Here is a 27,841-nt window from a genome sequence, read left to right on the forward strand (position 1 = left end):
GCTATCAGAGGTATTGGGTCATTGCTAATAGGTTAGATGCCCTTGTCAAGGGCAGATGGATACCCCCGTGGCTGTAGCCAGCTGTGGATCCACACTCAGCCTTCGTCTTTGTCTTAGCTTTCCCCTCTGCTCTCTCAGTCCCTGTGGGGCTGTTAAGTAAACCTTCACATCAATATCTCACCACCATTTAAATGTTAGATTCTTTTATTCGTTTACACTGCTGTTATTTAGCGATCATATCCACATTGAGTAGTTGGTGAAAACCGGAAACACAAACACATTTGCTCCGAAGATTTACAGCGAGAAGAAACGCGTCGCAGACCCACATTTTTCAAATTTTATGTTGTTATGACTAGATGTGAAATGACCCTGTGAGTCATCCATCTCGGTTCTTGACAGGGTGTTTGAATACAAAATACATTTACAGCTGGACAGCACTCAGATCTTTCATGCATAGCCGTCACATACCGGCAGTGCTTGTTTCGACACTGTAAAAAGTATCCAGCTCAACATGGAATTTAATATGGAGTCATAACATATCTTAAACTGGTGACAGTGGCTGCCAAAGGGGTTTGGTAATTACTCATCTTATATACATTGTCTTCAAAAATAAAGGGGTTCCTTTATCAAGATAATGTAACTTAATTAATGAAAAAAAGATTTAAATCTGTAGTAATAGGCTGCCATGCGTGGCTTTTAATAATTAGGGCTGCTTAATCCATTAATTAACCAACAGTCCCAAGACGAGCTCAATCAGTGCAATGTTTTTATTTTCTTTCGCAGTGAGTTGCCATATGAATACATAGAAATTGGATAATAAAAACACCTTCTTAACCCTTTAAACCGTTTGTTATTCTGTCTGCAGGATGATCACAGGGTGTGCACAGAATTCAACATCATCCAGAGGGACCAGGCTCCTATCTGCCCTGTGGACGCCTCGGGCTGCTTCACTTCAGAGGTCACCGACTTCGCGGGACAGTATGTCAAAGTGAGTGACACATCAGACATTTACATGTAGATTAGGTAAGCAGACATTTCAGGCGATCTCTCCCTGGAAAAAGCCACTGGTATGATACATGGGACAAATCCCTGACTTATATTGAGAGCTGCTTTAATTCAGCATATCATTTCCTGTAGGGATGCACGATATTGCATTTTTTTGCTGATATGCTGATATTTTCCAACCCTTTCTGCCGATTTCGATACCGATATTTTAGATATTAAGTTTTTTTCCACCTAATTGCAGAGAACATCTCCCCTGTAGTGGATGCATTTTTAAATGTACACATTCACTGGGCAAGATAAGAAATCAACTTAAACTTAGGTTATGTTAAATGCCAAATTTATTTGTATGTAACATTTTATTTTATTTTTTTGGGAGTCATTGAGCATTTAGGCAGAATTAAAGCAATGTTTTATTGTCGGAAAAAAATATCGGCAGAAAAATGACATATCTGCCGATGCCGATATGTCTTTTTAAAGCCATTATCTGCAGATACCGATAACGTGCCGATAATATCGTGCATCCCTTAATTCTGGTCTCCCACTTTCCTAAACTCATCTATTTCCTCTGTTTAGTTTTTTACTCTTTCATTCTGAACATTTGTGCTGAAATGTGCCTTTTCTTCTGTTATAGCGCTCCAATTTTAAATTGTTGTTTAGATGTAAAACGTATTCATTGATACGGAGGAGTCAAGCCAATCAGAGCAGTTTCACAAAGTCGTGTCGGCAAACCTGCTGCCAAAGCACATCGTCACTGTTTACAAGTGCACTGGGTGCACTTTTCCTCCCCGTCGCACCAAACTTCATTATCATCCTAAGTGGATAGTGAGTGAAAAATAAGTCATACATGATCAGATCACTATTTCACATCCTGGCGCAAAGGCAAGGGAGTGGACTTGACCCGCCTGCACACTAACAGTACAGCGTCAGCTAATAAAGAGCGTGCAGCAACAGTTCACTGAAGGCCTGTCATGATCCTCTTTTGAAATATGTTAAAACCAGGCGAGAGTTTCTAGGCTGTCTGAGACATTCTTTATTGCTGCATAAAAACGCGTATGTGATCTGAGGGCGCGACAGACGCTACTCGAGCTACACAAAGAGAAGTCGAGCGAGCAGCTCTTCCTCCGTATACTGAAAGACTAACTCGGTGTTTTAAACAACATGAGGGCCGCATCTTACACCCAGAAGAGCCTGCAGGTCAGCGGCTCAAGCAGCAGGGTGAGGGTTCAGAGCCCGTCGCCTTCCCGGTGTCGTGGATCCTCGTATGACAGCCGTGGCCGCGCTGGTTATCGCAGCACTGCCGTGGAGTTGGGCACGGAGATCCACCAGCACCATGCCAACGAGAAAGAGGAGATGCAGGAGCTCAATGTCAAGTTTGCAGGATACATCGAGAAGGTCCAGGCACTGGAGCAGAGAAATGCTGCCCTTAACGCTGAGCTGGCTGTGCTGCAGGGCCGCTACAAGGGAGGCCCCACCGGCATCGGAGAGGAATATGAGCTCAAGTTTAAAGAGGTGCGGGATCTGATTGAGGCCCTGACTAATGAGAAGGGAGAAGCTGATATCGAACGAGGTTACATCGAAGAAGAGGTCGAAGTGTGGAGACTTAAGCTGGAGGAGGAGATGGCACTCAAAGAAGAGGCAGAGATGATCCTGAGGGAGTTTCGCCAGGATGTCGACAATGCAACACTGCAGAAGGCGGAGCTGGAGAAGCGTATAGAGCAACTGGTGGCAGAGATAGAGTTCCTCAAGAAGCTGCATGATGAGGAGGTGGCTGACATCATGAAGCAGATCGAGGACTCCAAGATTACTGCAGAGCTGGACGGCGATCGGCCTGACCTGGCTGCTTATCTGCGCAACATGCGTGCAGAGATCGAATCTGTCGCTGCCCGCAACGTCCAGGAAGCTGAGAAGTGGTACAAGGGCAAGTTTGACACCCTGAAAGAGCACGCTGGCAAACACGAGGACCAAATGAAGACGATGAAAGACGAGATCTCGACCTTCCACAACCAAGTGACAGACCTGCAGAACCAGATTGACGGGCTGCGGGCTCGTAACGCGGCCCTGGAGCAGCAGCTGGAGGACATGGAGATCTCCCATATGGATAAGGTGGGAACCTTCGAGGGTGTCATTGCTCAGCTGGAGGCCCAGCTCTGCGAAACCAAGCTGGAGATGACCAAGTATCTACAAGACTACCAGGAACTGCTGCACATTAAGCTGAAGCTGGATGCAGAGATCGCCACCTACAGGAAGCTGCTGGAAGGGGAGGAGGTGAGGCTGGGAATCGCCAAAGATGCCTGAATGACCGGGAGGAGCCACAAGTCCAAAATAGCAACGGAGAAGACCACCAAGGCATCGTTGAGAGATCAACTAATTGTAAATTCCTAGACTAAAAAGACTCTTCCCTATCTTTCCCAATCTTTCCTTATTTTACCCACTTCACTTCAAGGGCTGGGTATCGTTTTAAATGATTGGATAACGGCTCTGAGTTTCAGAACAGAGACATAAGTTGTACTTTCTAGAAGTCTTAATTTAAGAGATGTTTTGTTCCCCTTAAAACATTGATAACTTAATCATCTGAAATATTTTACCGGGGAGAATGCATCCCTTTTTTAGTGAGGGGTCTGCTTTTAGGTTTCTCCTAAAAATTGGGTTCAAATCACAAGTATCAGATTAAAAACAAAACAAGCAAACAAGATCACAAAGGCGACCAAACAATTGAACATAAGCTTGGATACACATTTTGCTCGGTACCCAAGTGTAGAAGTTTGATACCCAGCCCTACTTGACCCTATTTCTTACCTTACCATACCCAGACCCTATTATCCTCTCACGCTCATGCTTACAATTTCTGCTTGCATTTTACATCATTTCAAAACAACCTTCCTGCCGCTTCCTTTGTCTACCCCTAACCAGCGCCTCCCTGTCACTCCCCGTCATCCTCAGTACCCCCTGATCTGGTTCTATGGTGGCCCTCAGGTCTCCTCTGTCAGACTCTTTTCCTCTTCTCTGTTTCTTACAACACTCTTGATGAGTTCACCTTCCTCCCTTTCCCTGCCATCCAACCCCACTGTTATCTGTCACTTCCATTTGTTTCACTCGCTCACGTTTCGCAGCCACAGCGTCACATGATCGCATCTTTGGATCTCTTCTCCTTTACTAAACACACTTTTGTCCTTTTGTCAGCCGAAGTTATAGACAAATATCATTGGTATTGTGACTGGTCCATTCTGCCTGATTGTCCAAATGTTTTGATGAGATACAACTACGACACTAATGTTGACCACATGTTACTTAATAAAGATTGAAGTGAGTGCATGCAAATGAATGCATTGATCGTTTTCCTTTCTCGTTTTGGCTGTCGTATTCTTCAATGAGGTGTCTTTCTGTCACATTTCTTTTCCTCTATCCAGGTCTTTACCTCCCCTTACACTCATTTTAACTTATAAAATCTTCTGAAAAACATTTCTCACTGAGTCAGGCCCACTAAATTACAATTATTTCAGTGCTTTGCTCGTTGCTTTATTCTGTAAAGAGATACTAAAAGTGCCACTAAGGAATAAAATGGCTGTTTGAATTCAGCCCCAGGTCTCTGTTTTCCTCAGCAGGCAGGCTGGCGTGGTTTAATATCATTACACAGGGAGAAATACCCCTGTTGGAACCAGTTTCTGCTGTTTAATTACGCTCTGCAGCAAAGAGATTCCAAAAGAGTCACGGCTATGTGTGAGTACCATGTCAAGTAACCCATGTTTATACTCAATTGGCCAGGTGCTGAAATTTGTTTATTATACTAATGGGTTGCAGGTGCAGATCTAAAGAGTCTCCATGTCACACGTGAGCTTTCATGTTTTTAATGAGCCTTCATCAGCTCATCACAACACTGACTACTGGCTCGGGAAGTTTAAAACCCCTCTCCCCCTCACAGAGGTCACAGCCAACAGTCAGCCACCTTGCACCTCGCTGAAAAGTCGTATTCATCAGCGTCCTGTGGATTTCACCGTGAGCTTGGTTTAGAGGGAGATGAAATAGTGTGCGATACTGCACAGGGAAGATTGCATATTAGATTGTTTGTCATAAACAATGAGCCGAATGACCAAACAGACCACTTCTCCTTAACTGTGTGGTGGAATTTATGAGCGTGTAGTCAGCAGATCAGGACCTTGGCTGTACATTCACCTTGGTTTTTCTTCAAGCATAAAGCCATGATGTGTTCAATGATCAATGAGTTCAATTAATCTTTTTACTAGAGGGAGATAATTAAAGAGGGAGTATTATGCCTGTCACATTTTATGACATATACATAATGTTACAATGTTGGATGTCCAAACTAAATGTGGGTGAAGTTTCAGATCTGTAGGTAAAAGTATGTTGGAGTAATCCCCAGGCTTCTCAGCTCAGTCGGTTTCACACAGGTTTTTCTACACGCTGCACTTTGTGACGTCACAGAGGGCAGCCTCAGCAGGCTTTGGAGAGCTGGCCAATCAGGAGAAAGTGGGCTTGTAGGGGCGGGGTTTCTTAAAGGGACAGAGCTGACTGAGTCATGTCGGGCAGAGGCTGTATGAGGGCCTGCACAGAGCACCAGTGTGAAAAACATGAAGAGTTTTTATAACTGTAAATTATGCTAAGGTACTCCACAGGTATGACAGAGTGAAATATGAAGCTTGGAATGAGCATAATACCCCCCTTTAACTATAGTTAATATAGAAAACACAACTGTAGCTGTCCTAGTGTGTATTATGAATATGTAGAATTTAACAAAATATATTATGGACAAATGTTTAAGAAAGCTAAGTTATTTTTCCCACTGTGGTGTTAAATCTATGGCAGAACGTTAAATTAACAGGGGCCATGCTGATATGTATTAATTCATGCAGATATTAATAATAGGTGAAAAGTATGGTGACCAATGAAGTTAGACATGATGAAAAACAAAGATTTTCTGCATCAACGCAGGTTACAGTAAACAGAGCAACTATTGGCAAGGACAGTTTGCTTCTATTAATAGAAAGTGATGAGAAAAATGTGGCGAGATGCAAATGAGCCTCAGAGACCCGGAGCGAGATGAGCTAGACTGTAAAATAGCTTGGGTAGCAAATTTCCTGACACAACATGGTTTCCATCTGGATCATTTTCATTCAATCATATCTCTTTGTAGATGTTTGACATTGATTTATGAATGTAAATACAATTTTTTTCCTACTTAAGTCCTACTCTTAGTCAGAAGTCAGCTGGAAATCTCAAACGTCCAGTAGTTTTACTTTTCCTCTTGCAGCAGTGATGTACAGGTGTGGCAGTACACCGTGACATCACGGTTGCACATGTCTGACCACACCCAACAACTTATTTTTTTCTGCCGTTTTATTGCTCAAAGAAGCTGAACTTTATAGCTGATGTTGGTTGGTTTTGGTGTTCTTTCACAGGATGCTGACAAGAATATCATCAAGTGGCTGAAGGAGAAGGGTCGCCTCGTCAATGCCAGCAATTTCAAACATAGTTACCCCTTCTGCTGGAGGTGAGACATGCATGGAAACACTTAATATTGCGTCCTTCACTGTGGACCTTTTTAAAACAACTGCTATAAAATAACCAAACCTGCTGAGATCAGGGTTGAATGTTATAGATACATTACTTTACTACTAAGTCATGTTGCATCCTGATGTTTCATGTTATGCGTTAATGTACTTTTAGATCTGACACACCCCTGATCTACAAAGCCGTCCCAAGCTGGTTTATCCGAGTGGAAAACATGGTGGAGAAACTGCTGGAAAACAATGGGAAATGTTACTGGTAAGTTGTTTCCATTAAGAAGTGTTGGTGCTAAGTGACAGTGAATTGGCATCTACGAGCGTCTTGCCAAACACATAGTCCCAAAATAACTTCCAGACAAGAGAGATAGCAGTTGAAGTCCCAAAACAATTACAGCTGCAATTCTGCACAACCACGTCAAGTTATTTGTCGCAGCCATGGGCCCCGTCCCTGCAGGACCGCGATCCATCACTGGGCATATTAAGAGATACTGGATTTAAAATGCAAGTTGTTGCAAGAATTTTCTTCTTTTTCTCATTAAATGAGGTCAAAATCCTCATCAAAGCATTTTATTACGATGCACTCGGGATATTAGCATGATGCTAATTGTAATGGCAGAACGTGGAGAAAAAGTAAGCGTCAGCAATGATGGCTTTGCTAAGTGGTATTACCCCTGGTGCTCCCAGTGCTCTTTTCTGAGCCACAGTAGCTGCCTCTGGTAATGGGACTGTCAAACTGAGATGAATGACTAGCCGCTAGGAAGGTGAAGACGCACAGACACACATGTTCACACAGACCGGCAGGAACACACACACTACTTTAAATGCTGTATTCCTTATCGGAGGGGTACTAGTGTTGCATGCAATACAGCCATATCCATATGGTTGCTAGAGGTTTATGCAATATGTGAGATAGTGTGTTTTGCATTAATGTAATGCTCCTGTGAGAAGTTTTTTGTAGGTTATGAAACAGACTGAAATGATTTCTGATGTCTCTGTATGAGCTACAAAAGCAAACCAGACCATCAGCGACAAGATTGATTATTTCTATATAGTTATTTTTAATGCCTGAAACTGCTGGCAGGGGGGTAGGTGTCAGACGAAGTGATTAACTGCAGTCTGCCTTTGTTAACATTTTCCAGGGCAGAAATTTAAAGTGAGTGATACATATTACTGTTAAAGAAAACAGGATACGATTTTTTGTTAAAAATCACAACTTACCTAGCAAAATCAGCTAAGAGATAAGAGGTATGGCTTTGTCCACAGGGGGCGCCAAAATCAACACAAACTGAAAGTTCCTCACAGCAGCTTTAAGAAGAATAGGGCTGCATAGACTAGATTCATTATTCAATGAAGGAAAACAATGTCCTCTGGTCTCCACCGTGAATAACACTTTGTCGTTTAAATAATATTGTATTATATTATAATATTTGTTGTCTCTTCTACAAACCGCTGACACAAACAGCTGATCCGACACCGCACGCTGCAGGCGTAGTAACACTTATGTGTTGCGGTCCACACAAAGTAGTGCCAAATAAAGAGGCTTTCTTACTGAAAAGTGAAATGCGGTGAATTATTCAAATATAGCGTACAATCGATACCACTACTGATTTTTAGGTGGGACGTCCTTATAAGAGGACAAATTACGTGTGGAATTGACCCTATCTGAAGCGGCATATAGCCTAGCTTCCGTGCCGGCACTCCAGCTGGTTTCTAAACACCCGGGCCGTGCTGACCGGCATCCACTGTATCTAGTACACCTACTATTGATAAGTATCTCAGTTCAACCCCACTTCAAACAAACCGAACTATACCTTTAACGCTCAGAAATGGACTTGAAATAATGTCTAGATTATCCAACATTTGCTGATTCATTTTCTGTTCACAGAATAATCAGTGGATAATTTTAGCTGGAGAATAAAAAGCAAAGATATGTAAGATATTTGTAGATGTAGTAAAACATTTATTTTGACTATAAGTGTAAATATCTTCATATTCATCATAATTCTAGTGATAAATTTAGCTTTAAAACTTGAGCAAATTACCCATTTCCTCACTGTCTGTGTGGCTGAGCACTGAGGGGATGATCTTATGCAGCTTTCTAATTAAGCTTATTCTCCAACCTTAATTATTTGATTTTGTTAAAAGAAGATTCTTTTTTTCTCCTTTTGATTAGACTCCACTTTCATACTTGAGTTCTGGTCTCTGAGAGATTGCCTGTCTGCCAGTGAGGGTTGCCAGCTCATCAGCAACTTAAAAAAAAAAAGAAATCCTTGCAGAGTTCAGAACCTCTGTATAGAAGTTCATGTTAGCTGATGAGAGACTTAAGAGAATCCTTCAGAAAGCAAAGTGCTAGTTACCATATTCTCTAAGTGATTTGTCCATTTTATCTCTTTACTCACTGGGTGCAGTGGGTAGACTGAGGCTAAGTATCTATTGAAGAGTCCAGACTGATTTCTCCAGATGTCTGTCTGCTTGAATAAATTAAGGACCAAAATTAATGAGCGTCCTTGAGGGGACCGGGTCTCTCTTTTTAAGCTTAGAGTGCCGGAGGCTCGGTCACTGGCGCATGAAGTTTCTTGGTCACAAGTGAGAAGAAGATGTGGTGTTGATGGACTGGTCCTTTAAAAACTTGATGTTGGATCAGGGTGGAATCACACGTTTTTCTCCTTTACTTGACCTTTATATTCTTTATGTTTTTATTTGTATCTTTGTTTTAAACCCAACTCTTAGTAATTTTTGAAAATACTAATCCTTGATTTCAGTCAGTTGTAGGCAAAAGCAGGTCTCTCATTTCAAGCCAGCGATTTTATCGGTTTAAAGCCCCCCTCCAGTGAAAATCAAGTGTTTAACCTTGTAAACATCTCCATGTGGTGTTCTTCATGTGCTACAAGACATATCAGGGACAACATCAGCAGTCATCCCCAATGTTTGGGTCTGTCTGCTTTTAAACTGCAGTGTACCGAGGACAGGCTGAACAACACGTTTTCAGATTGGCAGGTTTGTGATGTCACAAACCTAAGGAGCCAATCCCGTTAATAGACGGGGCGATGCTATGCATATCATTATGTGCAACTTATGGCAACCACTTCGGTGATATGCAAGCCAGCTGTAACTGTCATCATAATTTTTGATGAAAGGTTACTACTACTAATAACAACATTTCAAGCTAGCTTAGTTTCAACAAGTTGCCACTAAACTATTTTGCGTTTTGTTTATGAGTCGGAGGGGGCGAATTGAAATGTGAAAAATGTGCGGAGCCTATGCAGATTCTGGAATTTTTAATGAGGGAGAAGGAGGAGATGCCTTTTTACAAGGTAATTAAATGTATAAAAAAAACATATCAGACACAATTTATTATTTGAAGTAGAGCATGTTATATGTCTGAAAACATGACTGGAGCTGCTCTTTAATGGACAACTGTCGCTAGCATATGTTAGCTCCAAATTTACTTCAGGTGTTTTTTATTATGTTTCAAGCCGGGTCATTTTAAATGGTAAATGGAATGTATTTATATAGTGCTTGTCTAGTCTTCTGTCCACTCAAAGCGCTTTTATACTTCATGTCACATTCACCCATGCACACACACTTCTATGCCAATCTCTATGCACATTCATACCCGATGGCTGTGCCTTCGGTAGCAATTTGGGTTCAGTGTCTTGCCCAAGGACACTTGGACTGTAGCAGTCAGGGATCGAACCCCCAACCGTCCAATTGGGAGACGACCGACTCTACCACTTAGCCACAGCTGCCCCCTGAAGGAAAAACTGGAATACAGGAAGTGTTTCTAAATATGCGCTTGATTGCTACTTACATGGCAGTGCTAAAAGACTGAGGATAAAGCTGTGTTGAAAAGAGCATTTTTCTTGTATTGTAGTGTTGAGCTAGTCAGTGTTAATGTGGTGTTAAAAGGAAATGTAAGATCATTCTTTCATTATAACACAACCTTGTTTAGCTGCTTTGCTTCCTTACAAGGACAAGCAAGTAGGATTAGAGTTATGCTTCATTGTTTATATTTACAAACCGTCTGTTTCACTTTGATATTGCAAGAGAAAAAGCTCCCAGGATTATAACTAGTCTGTGAGTGTGGCTGAGGTTGCTTAAGTATTAACTTCATAAACAACAGAGCAGGACACAGCTGCGAATGTTAGCCTTCTGATACCGTGCCATCCAGGACCAGCTTCTGCTTCTCTTCAGCTTCTGGAGAGAAATCGCAGAACTTTTATGCAACCTGAACCTCTACAAAATATAATAACTGTGTAAAGTAAGCTATACATGGTTACTCACCTGATTAGCACATTGTCCTTCAACACTGTTTCATCCTGTCTTCTCATCTTTATTCTTTTTTTTCCATCATGCACATGCTCACTAGGTCCCCTCCCCTCCCTGACCACAACCTCTGCCCCTCCGTGTCCCTCTTGTATCCATCCCCAGTGTCTCTGACTTATAATAGAAGCGTGTACATATTAAATGGCTCCTCTGTGCGTCTCGAGCACAAGACAGCACACTTTAAAGTCTACATTTAGCAAGTAGCAGGAGTGGGAGGGTGACAGTGGAGGAGTGTTCTGGAGGGGGGAGGGGGGAGGTTGGTGAGCAGCAAAAAAAAAAATCATTAAATTGATATATTAGGGGCCTAAATAGAAATGCCTCCTACAAATGGGAATTGATGAACTCGTTGCTTAGCGCGTGGATCCTGAAGACGATTTATACCCCTCCCTGCTCTGCTCTCCTGAGCAACATGGCCAGGCACAGCGAGAGAGGGGGACAGAAAGAACGAGAGGAAGAGGAAGTGATCGTGAGATAGTGGATTAACGCTCGAAATCGGTCCAGGCAAAGTAGAAAAGGAGGCGAGCTGAAAAGGAGGAACGTGCCTTGAAGGGAATGTTAACCTTTGCAGTTGAGCTTCATAAAGAGAGATGAGCAGTTTGTTTTAAGGGCTAAACGAGGGAGGAAAGGAGAAGAAGGCAGCTCAATGAATGAATAATAATAGGATAGAGTATGCACATTAAATTATTGAGGAATTCGCTAATAATAAAAAATAATAATTTGGATTTCTTAAAAAAAAAAAAAGCTTTAGAGGGCTCTCGTTTAGCTCAGTTGGTGGAGCGGACGCCCCATATACAGAAGCTACAGTCGTCAACGCACTGATCACACGTTCGACTCCCGATCAGTGACTATATATATAGATGACGACCCACATGACGGGAGCTGCCATCTTGCACTGGTGGCGTCATTTGGAGCCAGAGCTGCGCAGTAGCAATTGGCAGGTGGAGCCGCCGTAGGCACTTCCACTAACCAAAACACACTCTTAACTTACCGGGAAAGAACAGCAAAGATCCTGCACACCGCCGTATCTGAGGTTAACACTCACAGATGTGGAAACTTCAATGCCGTTTCTCCTCTACTCTGCTAATCGAGAACAGATCGGCTACAGGAGCCGCATTTGTCAACAGAGCTGTCAATCATCTTTTTTACATCATCAAATAACTAATTAAAACTAATCTTGTCAGAAAAATTAGCACTTGGACATAAATCAGCATGATAAGAATTAACTATAGTGAAAGAAACCATGTTTGGGAAAAATGTATTTGATTTTATAGTTTGACTCATGTCCCATCTGTTAACATGGAGGAGGCGGGCTTTATGACCTATACTGCAGCCAGTCAGCAGGGGGCGCTCCAAATGTTTCGGCTTCACTTTTATGGAGCTGTCATGTCGTCCATCTTTTTATACAGTCTATATTTAAAAATGCTTGAAATTTGACAAGAGGAAACCTGATTAAATGGAGAACAGAGTTGGTGGTTGTAAACAGTTGCTCAATGAGGTTTAGACACTACTACTACTAATGTAAACTACATTATGACAGCATTATGCTTGCTGTGTCTTGTAGTCCTCCATCATACATGCAGACTTCATTCAGTGTCCTCGCGGCTGAAACCATGTTTTACATTTACTATGAACAACTAAAACCAGAGCACACATCATCCTCTCTCTGTCTCCGCAGGGTGCCAGAGTTTGTACGTGAGAAGCGATTCGGGAACTGGCTGAGAGACGCACGAGACTGGGCGGTCTCGAGGAACCGCTACTGGGGAACGCCGATCCCGCTCTGGGTCAGCGACGACTTCGAGGAGGTCAGGAAAACATGACACACAACAAAAACGCTCTTGTTATGCTTTAACAGAGTAGTTAATGCTTCTAATGCGTCTTTGTACTCTGCAGAGATTACACAATTTGTCTGTGTCATGACCAAATACCAAGACAGTTACTCTTCTCTCTGCGTTGGCAGCCCTCACAAATCAATCTGGGCTGAGCATGAGAGGGCATAATTGAAAAGTTGAACTCTTCATAACTCTCACTTTTATTTACCATAGAAATGAGTTTAGGCAAAAAGCCTTGTGTCTCTCTGAAGGCAGAATGGCCCACTGCGAGGGTGCAGAAATACAGCTCTTCTCATAAATTGGCAGGGTGAAATTTTTTCTCTCTGACCTCTTTTTGACTCTCACATAATTTAGCATATCTGGCCCTCCTTTTGTGTGTGTGGAGGCTTGTGTAGGAGAGACTTTCTGGCATGGCAGAGTGATGTGACCATGGTGTCAAACAAGAGAGCGTTGCGTGACTCCGTACCGCAGTCAAAGTCGGCTCCCCTTAGGCACCATTACCGAGTGCCTCCGTAAACTCAACACATGAATGATTCATTAATGTAAACAGCAAATAAACACAAACCAAAATGTGTTTGGTTTCTCTTCATCCCAGTTAAGGCAACTTCAAAGGTCCTCATGACAGGCAGCTATCGGGGGGCAAACAGGAAGGAAGACAGAAAATAAGGGGAAGAGCAGGAGGGGCAGAATATATTAGCCTGAGAGGGAAATGAGGAAGTGAAAGACGTGAGAAGGGGGGAAACAAGAGGAGACGGTGGAGAAGGCAGCCAAACTGTACATGTTTGTCTGGTTCTGGATGTTCATTGCCAAACCCAGCTGACTATGGGAAGTAGACTGAACTAAATAGAGATGTCAGAATTAGGTTGTTTGAGCGTTTGAAAAATGAAGTGTTGGTCCCCCGGCTGAAAGAGGGACAGCCAGCGACCTGCTTGCTGGAAATAGCATTGTGACTGTTTCCAGAGCACTCACGCTCCCTGGTGCCTCCTTCACACTCCTCAGCAGCAAATTACACACACACGCACACACACACCCAAAACTAAAAGCTGTTAGTGATTGTGTTTGTCTGTGGCAGTCCAATTTCTATCAGTTAATTTTCTATTTCTTCTACCGCTCTGTGCTTTCTGGATCTCTTTCTTTTACTGTGTTGTCTTTTGTACTTGACGTTAGTGTATCGGGCTCTATCTGGGCCATGTTACCTGGTGCCGTGGTAAAACTAGAGCAGAGCCTACAGGTTAACTCTCCGAGGGGACGAGATAACACACTTTACCATACTTTGTAAGGTAAAGTTATCCGGAAAGTGTGTTGGAGAAGGCCTACTTTTAAGTTGTGTTGGAATGTGATAATTAAATGTTAAAGAGGCATCAAAGTGTAGGGCGTTTGAGGGCTTTAAACAAATAGGTTTAAATTGGAATTCAATATGTGTGCGAAATAGTTGACATTTAAGCTCAAAATGAAAACTGTAGCTGTGTCTCAATTGCATCCTTCAAAGGACGCAATCTATGAAAGGCCTTCACAGCCTGTGTAGACGCTAAGGCTGAACTGAAATGAGACGAGCTGGCCTACAGAGAACTTCCTGTTTGCGTCACCAGCTTCTCCCGCCCTTACCCAGGCGTGACAAGCGCTTCTCTGGTCGCCTAGCAACAGATAGCTAGATCTGGCTAACTAGCCATTATTTTAACATTTTAAAGATAAAGTACCAAGGCCCGTTTCGTGTTGTAATATTTGTATCGCCAGCTATTCGAGTTGAAACCAAAAGCTTTTACATTTAAAGTGTATTCCTCAGCCGTATTAGTTGGTGCACAATTAATCTCCAGATACGTTGGGCCATGAAGGTCGCACCTGACGGATCCTTTGTGGCCCCGGGAAAAGGAAGACGCATTTGTCGGGCGCATCTGAAGGAGCCTTCAAAATGGGGCAGCCTTCAACTCGCCGCTCTGACGCAGGTGGTCTTCAAATATGTCCTTCGAAGGATGCAGCCCCTGAACACAGCTATTGATTCACACGTTTGTGTGTATACTAAATAAGATGCTTCGTACCAGCAGCCTGTTTGCTTAACTTTACATTGGAAACAGTTTGCCTGGCTCTGTTTAGAGGTAACAAAATCCACCTACCAGCACCTCCGCAGCTAACTCATTTACATTTTGTATGTCTTTAGTGCTATCAGTATTCTCAGCCTTAGTTTCAAACTGGCTCTGATATAATACATCAAATGATAACAGTTATATCCATATTTTTCAGTCTTTTACAAATAAAACGGGTTTTAAAATCCAACTTGGGAAGAAACTGAATGAGCGTCTAAATGCAGTTATGTGAGTTTGATTACTCAAGCTGTGTCCGTGTCCGTGTTTGTGTGTGTGCTTGTTCCTTCAGGTGGTGTGTGTCGGCTCCATGGCTGAACTCGAGGAGCTCACCGGAGTCAAAGTAACTGATCTGCATCGGGAGAGGTAAGTCACTGATCCGACGCCAAGATCTTCAGTCAACAACCTGAACATGAACTCAGCTGTGCGTCTGTTGTGATAAGTGTGTTACCCTCACATCCACAGCCTCCTTTTTGATACGGTGTCTGTGCTTGTCAGCGTGTGTCCGTCTGTGAATTTTGTCAGTGTTTCATCTGCCCTCCACCTCTGTAATGTGACCTGACTGCCTGAACCAGAGCGGTGTTGTGGAGCACAGATCACTTCTCTCTTCCGCTCTTCTTCCGCTAATTACCTTTAATCACTTCCATGGGGTTAGCCATCTTTAATTGATGTGGAGGAAGAGGTCGTCTTTGCTCTGCTCCCGTGTACTTTCACGGCTCCTGTCCGTGTCTGTGCAAGAATTGGAAAAGTAATGAATTCCTGTTGCTGATCAAGATCCCACGATACTTCATGATGTCATCAAACGACATCTTTTGTTATTGTTTTAATCGAGAGACCCCTAGAAATTACGCTGTATTCAACTCAGAGCTTTAAGTCATCTGATCGACTGGGGAAAATCAGGAACAGGAGGAATATTTTGTTACAAAATACATCAGATGTTTGGATCTGCTTTCAGTTTGTGTTATACGTTTTGAAGTGCACAGCTACCAGAGATAATGGCTCTGCCTGCATTCTAGGAAACACAAAACTTGCATATTAAACTACTCAAAATGTGCTCTGCAGTGCACTTCTTTTTAGAAAAAGTCCTGCTTGACTCTCAGTTTCCTCAATAGGCCCAGAAGCAGAGCTCTTAGGAGCAGCACAGAGCTGCAGAGGAGCAGATTTGGAGGCTGACAACAGATTATTAAAGCAGGCATCTGCAGTTTATAATGCTAATAACTATAGAAAATGTTAACCATGTTGCAACTGGAAGGGTAAATGAAGCGATTTGCACTAAGTCAGTTGTGTGTGGATCTCTAACCTTGATGTTTTCTTGCCGTTTCTGATGCTTTATTTCTTTTGTTTACCCAGAATGGCAGCGAGGGAACACATGGATTTAATCTAGATTTAGTGTGCACCTCACGCAGCCCGACAGCTTGTAACTTCTACATAAAAGCAGGTTCATTTTCTTGTTCAGGTTTTGTTTTTCTCAGCTTGAGTAAGTTTACTGAAAAAAAAAAAAAATTCTTCTAGGGCTGAATCAGAGTGCGTCGGTATATGAAGTAAATTAATCTTTATATCCTTGAAGCATAAAGCAATAACCGACCTTATTCTAGTGGGTGTCAGCACAACACGAGCACGGCTGTGCTTTTCTTAAAACCTCGTTCCCAGCAGTAAAAGATTAAAAAAATCACTCTTAGCTAAAAAGCGTACATGAAAAAAGTTCCTCACAGCAATAATAAAACTGGTAAAATTATCATTGCTGCCATTGTCTCAACAGTTCTTTTCCCTCCTTCTGTCCGCACTTTCTCTGCCCAGCATCGACAGTCTGACCATCCCGTCGCGGTGTGGTAAGGGCGTGCTGCGTAGGGTCACGGAGGTGTTTGACTGCTGGTTCGAGAGCGGCAGCATGCCTTACGCCCAGGTCCACTACCCCTTCGAAAACAGGAAGGAGTTTGAGGACACTTTCCCCGCAGACTTCATCGCTGAAGGCATCGACCAGACGAGAGGATGGTACGCTGCGGATGAATGATGGAAGGATGGATGAGAAGACAGTTTAGGAATAACCACGGAGAGACTTTCCTCTACCTTCTTCTAATAGTTTTGAATGGACGGATCACAACCTTAGAGAAGAGATGGATTGTCATGTTTCAGCCCTGACTCTGTGTACTGTCCTCTTGTCTCCTGCTGTAGGTTCTACACCCTGCTGGTGCTCTCCACGGCGCTGTTTGGCAAGCCGCCCTTTAAGAATGTCATCGTTAACGGACTTGTACTCGCTAGGTGAGACTTAATAATAAACCCCTCTTCTTCATCTGTCTTATTTTGCAAATAAAACTCACTTCCATTAAAGATTGAGGGCAAAATGTCTCTGTCAATACTTTACAAACTCCCCCTCTCTGTCTGTAGCAATCGGCTCCACTAATCCATAAAGCTACTATATATTGGGCTTGGACTACTCAACAGCAGGATCAATTTTCGGGATTTTTATGACCGCAACAATTGCAAACCTTATCCTGTCAGTCGATTTCAAATCTGCGGACATCATTTCCTGTTGTCTGCCTCCATTTATCCACACTTTGCCCTCCTCTTTACTAGCATCTTCATATTCTGTTTCCTCACCTGCCTATTCATCACTTGTTTTTCTGCCTCCTTCTCATGATCGGTGTGGTCTATGTGCTGTAACATTTAGCCCCTCAGAGCTGCTCTACAATAGGGGCTACTTGTCCTCAGCCTTGGGGTCTAAATGCAGCACTGTGCTCACAGGCCCACTGACCTGGAAGGACTTGACTAATTTGAATACCAAGTGCATGGTTTCTAACATGCACTTTAGTGCAAGCATGCATGTGTACGTGCGTTAATGCCTCTGCCCGTCTCGTTCCTGCAGCGATGGACAGAAGATGAGCAAGCGCAAGAAGAACTACCCGGATCCAGGACTCGTGGTGCAGAACTATGGAGCTGATGCCCTCAGGTCAGCTCTCTGCTTGAATGAGAACGAGTGTGTGTGTGTGTGTGTGTGTGTGTGTGTTTGTGAAGCATTAATGCCTGTGTGCCGGTGGCAGGGATCCATGTGGTAACCTTCCTTATGTTATTCGCAGGCAGGGTTTTAAAAGGTTTGAATCGCTATCCACGCTTAACTAGGCAGGTTCTTTGTCCTACATACAGTATACACACTCTCACGCATACTGTACATACACATGCATTCACACGTTGTTTCTCCTCCTACATTCACTCCTTTGCCCTGAGCAGTGACAGTGCCACGGCCATATGGCCTAATGAATAAAGCACTATGCATTTGCACCATATGCTCACAATGTACACTGATGAGGAGTGCGTTGTTGAGATGAAGAGAGAAAAGCGACATCATGTTTCTAATTCAGGCTTTGATTTATAATAGAATATGCCCCTTTATGTCTTAAAACGTTACTTACAGGGACTCTGTTATGGAGCTCCATCAGTGCTTTGACTCCCAGTGCTCTTGCATGTGGTGAAGTGACAACCATCTGCCTTCATGTTGGCTCATTTTGAGGTGCCAAACAGTATTTGAACAACGGACGGTTGATTGTTTTGTGCGTTTTGTTAAAAATGTATTTTAAGAGTTGCTGCTATTAGAAATGCTGACGGTCTGTTGCATTAAGTTGCATCATGTTCGCTTGCTTTTAAAATCATCATCAAAACCCTTTTTAATGTTCTACACTGCGTTCTGCTGCCTGCCAAAGGCTATTATATCATGGGTTGTCTTTTTTTTTACATTTTCTGTCATGTCCACTCGTCTGTTTTTATTTGGACTTAAAGAAGAAAAAATAATTTGAACTGACATGCTGTTCAAAATCTTTTTTGCCCACTTAATCACGGTGGACATTCAGCCTGATGGGTAAACCGTATCCAATCAGAATATGTAAAGAAAATGCAGCTTGCCTCTCAGCTTTCCTTTATTGATGTCAGATAAGAATATGTTACACTACCCTGTCCGATCCAGATAATAATTTTGCATAGCAGCGAGCATGTCTATCAATAATGGAGTAGAATTTTCATTTGTCTCATTTCAAACATTTACCATTTTTTAAACTTGACACAATCTCACATGTAGCTGGACAGTATGTAGAGCGCTGATATGCTGAGAACACACTGATTAGAAGGGCCGACCCCTTAAAGTTGATGATTCAAGGCAACAGACGAGAACAACGGGAGCATTTTGCAAGTTTTTCGAAGAATAAGTGAAGAAACATCAAATCTTAACATGTGAGTTTTAAACTTAAAGTAATAATCATTAGGATTTTCATGTAAATAAATGTCTGTTAAGTCACTATCTATCACCGAATGAGGCCTTTGCATTTGCAGTATTACAGAGTTGGTGTCTGTGGCCAGTTAGTGACGCATTTTCCATCACCCAGCAGTGGTTGGTCTGCCAGAGAGGGTAGGCGGAGCTAAGTGGCTGCATTTCCGGTTTCTGTAAATGTTGCAAGTAAACGGTAATCTACTATGGCTGAAAATACAAAGAAAAGATTGATGATGAAGGGAGCCAGTTGAGATGTCTGGTTAAATTGGGCAGTGTCCTCCCGCAATTACCCTATATAGCCATTAGGGGGAACCCAATAGAACAAAACTGAAATCTTCGAGATTATCAGTTCTTAAAGACCAGCTCCAGTCATGTTTTACGACATATAAAATGCTCTTCTCGAAATAATGAATTCAGTGTCTGATATGTTTTTTCTGCAAAATATGTTTATTTACCTCGTAAAAATCCTCCTTCATCTCCTCCATCTCCCTCATTAAAAATTCCAGAATCTGCATCGTCCAATTTCCAACCGCCCCCTTCTATGTCTCTGCCATCGTTTAGTGTTGAAAACAAGCGAGCTTGAAATGTACTAATTAGTAGTAGTAATGTAACGTTAGTAGTCAGTAGTGAGTTTGCAAAAATTAGGATGACAGTTACAGCTGGCTCGTGCATCGCCAAAGTAGTTGCCATAGGTTACACATAATGATATGCATAGCGTCGCCCCGTCCATTAACGGGATTGGCTCCTTAGGTTTGTGACGTCTCAAACCTGCCAATCTGAAAACGTGTTGTTCAGCCTGTCCTTGGTACACTGCAGTTAAAAAGCAGACGGGCCCAGCCATGGAGATGACTGCTTATGTTGTCCTTGATATGTCAGCACATGAGAAACACCACATGGAGATGTTTACCAGGTTAAACAGTTGATTTTAAACCACAGGACGTAGCACATCTTCAGTTTAGGTGTTATGGTGCCACCTCTGTGAACTATCTGTCGAGGAAACTTTTCTTTTACCACGACACTGTTGTTTTGGTTCCTTTCACTTTCCTGTATACTGCATTTAAAATAACTCTGGTGAATGTAAAACTGGGACATCACCGCTCGGATCTGACTGCTGCTTTGTTTTGAAATCTCCTTATGCTCAACACCAACACATACTTCATTTGACTCGGCCTACTTTCACATACCGACAACAGCCTCGCTCTCACATCTACGAACACATTTAAGTTGTTAGAAATCGACGCTCTCAGTCACTTACAATCAATCCTACCATACTCACCAGCTCCTTCACTGTCTCCCTTTGCAGACTGTACCTCATCAACTCTCCCGTGGTGAGAGCAGAGAACCTGCGTTTCAAAGAGGAGGGTGTGCGAGACGTGTTGAAGGATGTCTTCTTGCCGTGGTATAACGCCTACCGCTTCCTGGTGCAGAACGTGCAAAGGTTACAGAAGGTACGTGTGTAATGAACAGAATAAAAGGTCATTACTTACACAAGTCGAACAATTTTCCTTTTGCTTTTCCTGGACTACAAACCACTCTAGACCACAGCTTCATAGTACTGTTGCTATTATTAATCGATTCATTCTTCAGAGCAAAAAGGAAATTACTTGTTGTTGGATCCATAGCTGCAGTGATACATTCCCCTAATGTCCCCATGTCATTGATTTACTGATGGCTGGGAATTTTGGTTTAATTTAAATACAAAAAAAAAGAAGCAGAAATGATTTATAATATTTTATCTACTTTGCACATGAATAACTATCCAGTTTACTAAGTGAATACTCTCCTCTTGTTCTCTTTTCTCTAATGTCCAGTCTCTAAGCATAACCACCCTCACCCACTAAAGTAATTCTTTAGAAATATTAAAACTCTAGATTTAATTTTTATATTTTAATTACCATTTATTTCCTTTCTAAATGTGTTAGCTCAGTCTTAACATCAGGCTAACTCAGAGCCCCGGGGACGGTTCCACAAAGATAGACTTTGACTATGGCAGTGTGAATTTTGGCAGCTATTTTAGATTTCATCTTAGTCTTCAGATGAAAATGTTTATTAGCTTTAGTCACATTTTAGTCATTTTTACCCTTTATAGTTTTAGTCCCGTTTAAGTCAATAGAAAGTTATCACATTTTAGTCATTACTTTTAGTCAATACGAAAATATGACCCCCACCCGACTCCCCCTGCAGTGTATGCATGAAAATATGCATTTTGAATGCCCACCACTAACATACCACTCGAACATATTTCGTCATTCGTCGTTAACGAAATTAACACTGGACTATGGCTTAGATATGACAAATAGTCAGACTTCAGAGAGATGTCGAAATTCATTTGTTTCACAAAGCCGTTCTTGACTATCTTAAGCAGGACTATGGTGCATTGAATTCTGGGTAAATTAAGACTTTTTTTCAAAATTAAAAAAAATGGCTGACCAAGTAACCGCATCTAACTGCTCGAGTCTGTTTACCCCAGCAGATGTTTGTCTATTGGAGGAATTCGACAGTTTTAAGGACTTTTCACTTGGAAAATTCAGCGAGGAGTGTAACAACAACAACAACAAAAAATTGCAGCAGCAGTAAACAGTATTAATCCGACCGTTGAAAGGACCATCAAAGACGTTCAAAATTTGGTCGGCAGGTGTCACTGATTGTTTCCATGGTAACATGGGTTTTAGAGCTGAGTGGCTAATCTTTTTTGTCTCTATATTTGTGAAAAGGTCCAACTTGCATTACACTATTTTATGCGCATAATTAAGACTGGCCTAACACTATATACCAGTCTAAAACATCTTTGTAAATCAGGCCCCCAGAGATAACTTCACCTTTTTATTCATTATAACTTTCTCCAAAACAACATGTATATATGAGAGTTTTAAAGGAGGAGAGTATGTTTATAGTTCAAAATGTTCCAAACATCACAAATACACGCACACCTTCAGCAAGCATAATAACAGAAAAGACTGCAGATCCAACATGACTCAAGTGTCAAAGCTGCTGCAGAACGAGCTGTTCCTGCCTGTAGATGGCTCACCTCAGCACTTCCAAACTCTTTGAGGCCTGATTTCAGCTGCTTCACATCAGTGTCCTTGCTCTGTCACAGCAGGGACAAAGTTATAATTTGTTTTAGTGCTTTCTTTTTAAAGATTATTTTTTTGGCTTTTTGCCCTTTATTGGACTGGATAGCTGAAGTGAGACGGGAAACGTGGGGAGTAGAGAGTGGGGGATGGCATGCACCAAATGATCTGCAGACCGGGAGTTGAACCTGCTATCAGTGCGTCCCAGGACTGTAGCCTCTGTTCATGGGGCGCCAGCTCCACCAACCAGCACCCCACCTGCTTTCTTTCTAACTCTGTTTTGTGTGCCTGTGCATCTATTTATTTTCATTCTGATTATTTATTTATGTTTCAGGAGGATGACGTTCAGTTCCTGTACAATGAAAACACGGCAAAGCAGAGTGACAACATCATGGACAAATGGATCCAGTCCTTCACACAGTCTCTCATCCAGTTCTTCAAGGCTGAGATGGACGGTGAGACACTGCTAATGTTTACCTCCTGGAGCTCCACTTCATCTGCACAGTGGTTAAATAGACAACTTATATCTTAAAATCCCCATCTGGCAACTTAATCATGCTGTTTCTATATTTAGAGTAAATACACATTTTTCTGTCACAGCTTACCGCCTGTATACTGTCGTGCCTCGCCTGGTTAAGTTTGTGGACATGCTCACCAACTGGTACGTGAGGACCAACAGACGCCGCCTAAAGGTGAGACAACGGCTCTAAATCAGTGTTTCTTTTTAGAGTGAATGTTGGTTCTTTGTAAAGGAAACGTAAGGTGCAAGTTTTTGACATTAGCTGACGGCGATTGTGCAGCCCTAGTCACAGGAATGACAAGCACAAGTCTTATGAGTCAAATATATGATCGTTTAAATTAAGTATTAAGAACAGATGACGCTGCTCTTCATGGTTAATGTCCTGTTTGTTTCTTTTTAAATGATTCATCTGCATAATATAAACTGATTTTAGCCTCTTTATCTTCAGTTTGTAGACATTGTATAAAAATCAGTATGTGGTCCTCATAGTCAACGTTTGGTTGTCATGGATTTGGGGATAAATGCGCTGATGTCTGCTCGGCCACTTTAATCTTTTCACCGTTGCAGGGGGACTGACTGTATTGATGCATGTGTGAACTTTTCAGGGAGAGAGTGGCACTGAGGACTGCCTGTGGGCGCTGGAAACCCTCTTCAGTGTTCTGTTTTCCATGTGCAGGCTGATGGTGAGTCATACTGTTTCTGTGTGTGTGTGTGTGTGTGTGTGAGAGAGAGAAACTAGATTATATGGGGGGAAATGTCTTGTGGTGAGGTTTTGCTTTTGTATATGCAGGACACAAAGAAATAACGCTGGTATAGAAGAGGTGTGTGTGTGTGCTCGTGCGTGTGTGTGTGCTCACATGCCTATGAATAATGCATAAGCAGTAGGAGTTTTTATTTATAACACATTGAAGATGTTTGCATGTGAGGCGAGAGGCACGCAAAGAGCCAGTTATCCTAACCCAGATCAATACAGATCAGCTGTGTGCTATACAAATTAATTAGCCATGGTTGAAACGGATGAGAATCACATTAGAAGTAACCTCACTCTGGCACGATTCTGTTTGAACTTTTGCACCATCGAGAGAGAGAAAAAGCTGCAGTAAAAATCTGTTTTGTATGCTGATTTTTATTGCTGCTTCTGACTTTTAGACCTTTATGTCAGAAAATGTAAATGAACTACAGCACGGTGTATCTAATAATCTTCTCCTCCTTCTTCTTTTATGTAAACTTGCTTTCTCTCCTCATTCCCCTCAGGCTCCCTTCACACCGTTCATTACGGAGATGATGTACCAAAATCTGCGTCACCTCATCGACCCCGCCTCAGTGGAAGAGAAGGACACCGGCAGCATCCACTATCTCATGGTGCCACAAGTCAGGTTGGAAAAATCCGTCAATAAAGCTTAAATTTTGGGGACACAGACTTCTACATGTCACTTGAGTTAAAGTGACAACAGTGCCCTCAGAGTTGTCGCTGTCCATGTGCTAGTAATTGTCAATACATTTGGAACAATCAGTTGCCAACTAAAATTAATCCCCACTTTTTTGATAATTGATAAATGGGTTTGAGTCATTTTAATAAAATGGAATAGAACCTTTTATTTGACCAATTTTGGCATTTTATAGACCAAACAAGTAGTCCATTAAAAAAGAAAATAATCAACAGACAAACAGGCAATGAAAAGCGCAACCCTAAAGATCAATATATCACCTCTTCCAGCATCTTTTACATTTTTCAGCTGGGAGGAGAAGAGTCAAATCCAGGATTTATGAACAACAAGTCTCCTGCTTTGTGTCAAAGAAGATTGCTGCTTTTCCTAAATATACTGATCGCCTATGTTGACATCAAAAGAAATTGTCCCATTTAAAAAAAATTAAGCTTTACGGAAAATGAGTAAAGCCGCTATAATACACTTTATACAACAGTTAGGTCCGACCAAGTAATGTGATTGGACAAGAGGCATTCCATGATTGATAATATAGAGAACAACATCACTGGGACTTTTCCCTCCGTGTATCACTCCGCCTCTGCCAGGTGTTTTGAATACTGTTAATTAACATTATAGCAGACCATGTACACTCACAGGTACACCTGAAAGTGGCCGGTGAGTGTGTGTTTACATTAATCATCACTTCTGAATCACACAGCAGACTCTTATTTCACTGGTTGATGATAAGTTAAATCATACAGATAAATGTACATGATAAAAAACAGCTGATCTGTGGTAACCTGTAGACACAGAGTGCAGGAGAATGTTTGGGTTGCTTGGCAACAAAAGTCCAATTTCAGTTAAGCGGTGGAGCAAAAAAAAATCTGTTTACTACTATTTGCCACTTTTATCATCAGCCGTGATAATATTCAGTATAACATCACAACCTGAGTTGGACTGGATATAGTAGTTGTCTTGTTCAGTGACTCCTCAGCAGGGTTGAAGCTTACCTAAAACAGATATCAATCTGAATACATGTAACCGACGTCATCTGTTGTAAAACCTGGCGTTCTAGCCACATAGTCACCCTGCAACCCCCTGCACACCCCGCTTTGTGTTAGCCCCTTTTCCCTCAGGATATCCACTACTGATCCAGAGCCTAATCAGTCTCAACCAGAGTGCGTGGCCCTACTTTACCCCAACCATATCACACTCTGAACTCCACAGAGCAGAGGCTTTTGAGGCTCCAGAGTCCTCTCTAGATAACTGTCAGGCTCCATCACAGCTCTTTTTTTGCAAACCACTCTCTTCCTCCTCCTTCCTGCTGCTCACTGCTTGATCTTCCTCTCTGTTATCAGTTTATGCACCACAGTTGTGATCAAATTTTCCATTTCAACATTTATTATTACGAGCGTATTTTATGGGATTTATTGGTTCTGTGGATAAAGATTTGAGCGGTTATTGAGCAGATTTTCTTGCGTCAAATGCAAAGCTCTTTCTGGCTGATAAAAGTGAATCACAGATGATACATTTTCCACAGCGCTACAAACAACTGACAATCAGGTCATCTGATACGGAGGAAAACATTGAAATCCTTGTGCACCGCCTCCCTCAAGTTCACTGCTAAGTCAGCCTGAACTAACCCTGTTTGCATTTTAAGGATAAAACAGTTGATGCTTTCTTTAGAGAGAGATTAGAGTTAGTGCACTTTTAGCTCAGGCATGGGAAAACCCCCACAAACTGCACAGCCTCTGTCTTCATATTCAGCCCCGCACATGGATATTGCTCACGATCATTTCATTCCCTTCACTTCAATTACCTCAGTTACATGTTTGCCTTGGTGGCTGATCAGTTCTGCAATGCCTGGCAGGAATTTCTAATTACCTAAACTTAATTGCATCATCTTTAACTGTAAAAAAGTTCTGACATGATTAAATATCCATTTGATTTAGCGAAAGGAAAATAGTGAGTGTAATGGTTCATATAATCTCCCCTGTCACTTAGGCAGCACTCAGTCCTGCTGCTTTATTAGCGGCTTGTCCTTCCTGCTGCCGAATGGGACTACTTCACCCCCCTCCCAGAGGTCAGCCACCAATCAGGCGCTGGGAACAGCTGCTCCTCAATCAGCTCATTAAATGATTGGCTGTCCCCGGTGTCCTCTCCTCTCTCATTTCACTCCACTGTTTTGTGCACACAGGGAGAAGCACACTGCAGGAGTAAATGATCAAGCACGTACACACACAACACACGTACGCAGTGTGTGATGCTGCACACAGTTAGGGCTAATATCATTATTATGCATGATTATCAGTGGCTGTGCAGCTCTAATTTGGATTCGAGGGTGGAAGTCTCCATGTACCTTATTAGCGGATGATCCTGAGTTAAACTCTGGCGCCGATGGTTCTGAACTCTCTTTATTTTGATGTGTGGAAACAACCTTGACATGCTCTATTATTCATTTTCTCCAATAGAATAGCAATTTGAATTTATAAACCACCATTAAGCAGAAAATGCTGCATGTGAGTCATTGCAGAAATGAACCTCCTCTAACTGTGCCCTGACATTGTACAGAATTTAACAGAATATGGAATGACTCTCCTAAGAAGAAGTTGTTTTGAAAGATGTTCACCTCACCACCTACATGTCATTTAATAAGAAGGCTGCTTGGTCTGGAGACACCCACTACACTTGCTAAAGTCTCATTAGTTAGTCAAGTTTCGAAGAAAACTTCATGAAGCTGCACTTAAACTCCCGGTTATCTCCAGTGTGATCCAAACTACAGAGTTAAGAGGTCGATAGGTCAAAAGATCATATGTAATTTGTAACACTAATTCTCTTGTGGTGATACTTACAATTTTTTCTTTGTGTTTCTTTTTTACAGGGAGAGTTTGATTGACAAGCGCATCGAGAGTGCTGTCTCACAGATGCAGTCTGTGATTGAGCTGGGCAGAGTGATTCGAGACAGGAAGACCCTGCCCGTCAAGGTGAGTCATCAATTTAGGCCAATCCATTCATACGATCCAGTCTAAGAGGAACAGTGGATTAAAACTCTAGGACTAATATATTGGCTGTTACATTAAGTCAAAAAAATTGAAATAATTACCCTTTTTAAAAATGTTTGTTTGTGTTAAAATGTATTATTATTGGGTATTAACTGCAGTGGTCCAGCATGTGAGGCGTCTTGTATGTATTATTTGTATATTTATTCGTATTTGAACTCGGTCTAGTACGAACATGTTGGTCAGGTTTGTAATCAAATCAAATCTGTGTTTACGTCTGTGTGTATTTCAGTACCCATTGAAAGAGGTGGTAGTAATTCACCAGGACCCAGAGGCTCTGAAAGACATCCAGTCCCTGCAGAAATACATCCTGGAAGTAAGTTTACTGTCTTTTCTAAATATCTTGTAAATACCTGTGAAGTAGCTTAGCATAATTTACAGTTTAAAAATCATTTTTCTCACACTGGTGTTCTGTCTCTGCTCTGAGCGACTCAGTCAGCTCTGTCCCTTTAAGAAACCCCGCCCCTACAAGCCCACTTTCTTCTGATTGGCCGGCTCTCCGAAGCCACAAAGTGACGTCACAAAGTGCAGCGTGTAGAAAAACCTGTGTAAAACCTGGCGTTCACAGCAGCCTGCAGACTGAGCTGAGAAGCCTGGGGATTACTCCAACATACTTTTACCTACAGATTTGAAACTTCACCCATGTTTAGTCTGGACATCCAACATTGTAACATTATATAGTACATGTCTTAAAATGTGAAACAGCATTATACTCCCTTTTTAAATTCCTCAATCGTTTTTCATTTTTT

General features: G+C 42.1%; 2 protein-coding genes across 2 annotated transcripts in view; both read left to right on the top strand.

The window, feature by feature from the left end:
* Positions 1–27,841, top strand: part of iars1 (isoleucyl-tRNA synthetase 1) — a 60,434-nt gene that overhangs the window by 14,627 nt on the left and 17,966 nt on the right. Inside the window, exons 11-25 of the mRNA XM_069678315.1 lie at positions 866–988; positions 6,420–6,511; positions 6,688–6,786; positions 12,529–12,655; positions 15,053–15,126; positions 16,558–16,752; positions 16,933–17,019; positions 17,624–17,707; positions 20,319–20,463; positions 22,421–22,541; positions 22,687–22,778; positions 23,212–23,289; positions 23,861–23,982; positions 26,915–27,017; positions 27,325–27,408. Coding sequence (XP_069534416.1) covers positions 866–988; positions 6,420–6,511; positions 6,688–6,786; positions 12,529–12,655; positions 15,053–15,126; positions 16,558–16,752; positions 16,933–17,019; positions 17,624–17,707; positions 20,319–20,463; positions 22,421–22,541; positions 22,687–22,778; positions 23,212–23,289; positions 23,861–23,982; positions 26,915–27,017; positions 27,325–27,408 — 1,626 coding nt within the window. The remainder of the gene's footprint in view (positions 1–865; positions 989–6,419; positions 6,512–6,687; positions 6,787–12,528; positions 12,656–15,052; positions 15,127–16,557; positions 16,753–16,932; positions 17,020–17,623; positions 17,708–20,318; positions 20,464–22,420; positions 22,542–22,686; positions 22,779–23,211; positions 23,290–23,860; positions 23,983–26,914; positions 27,018–27,324; positions 27,409–27,841) is intronic.
* Positions 2,164–3,300, top strand: LOC138606551 (vimentin-like). The gene has a single exon (XM_069679017.1). The coding sequence runs from the start codon at positions 2,164–2,166 to the stop codon at positions 3,298–3,300; it is 1,137 nt and encodes a 378-aa protein (XP_069535118.1).

Source organism: Semicossyphus pulcher, unplaced genomic scaffold, assembly GCF_022749685.1.
Source record: "Semicossyphus pulcher isolate SPU_LCO1_2020_fin unplaced genomic scaffold, fSemPul1.0.p SCAF_3, whole genome shotgun sequence".
In the NCBI taxonomy this organism is placed as follows: Eukaryota; Metazoa; Chordata; class Actinopteri; order Labriformes; family Labridae; genus Semicossyphus; species Semicossyphus pulcher.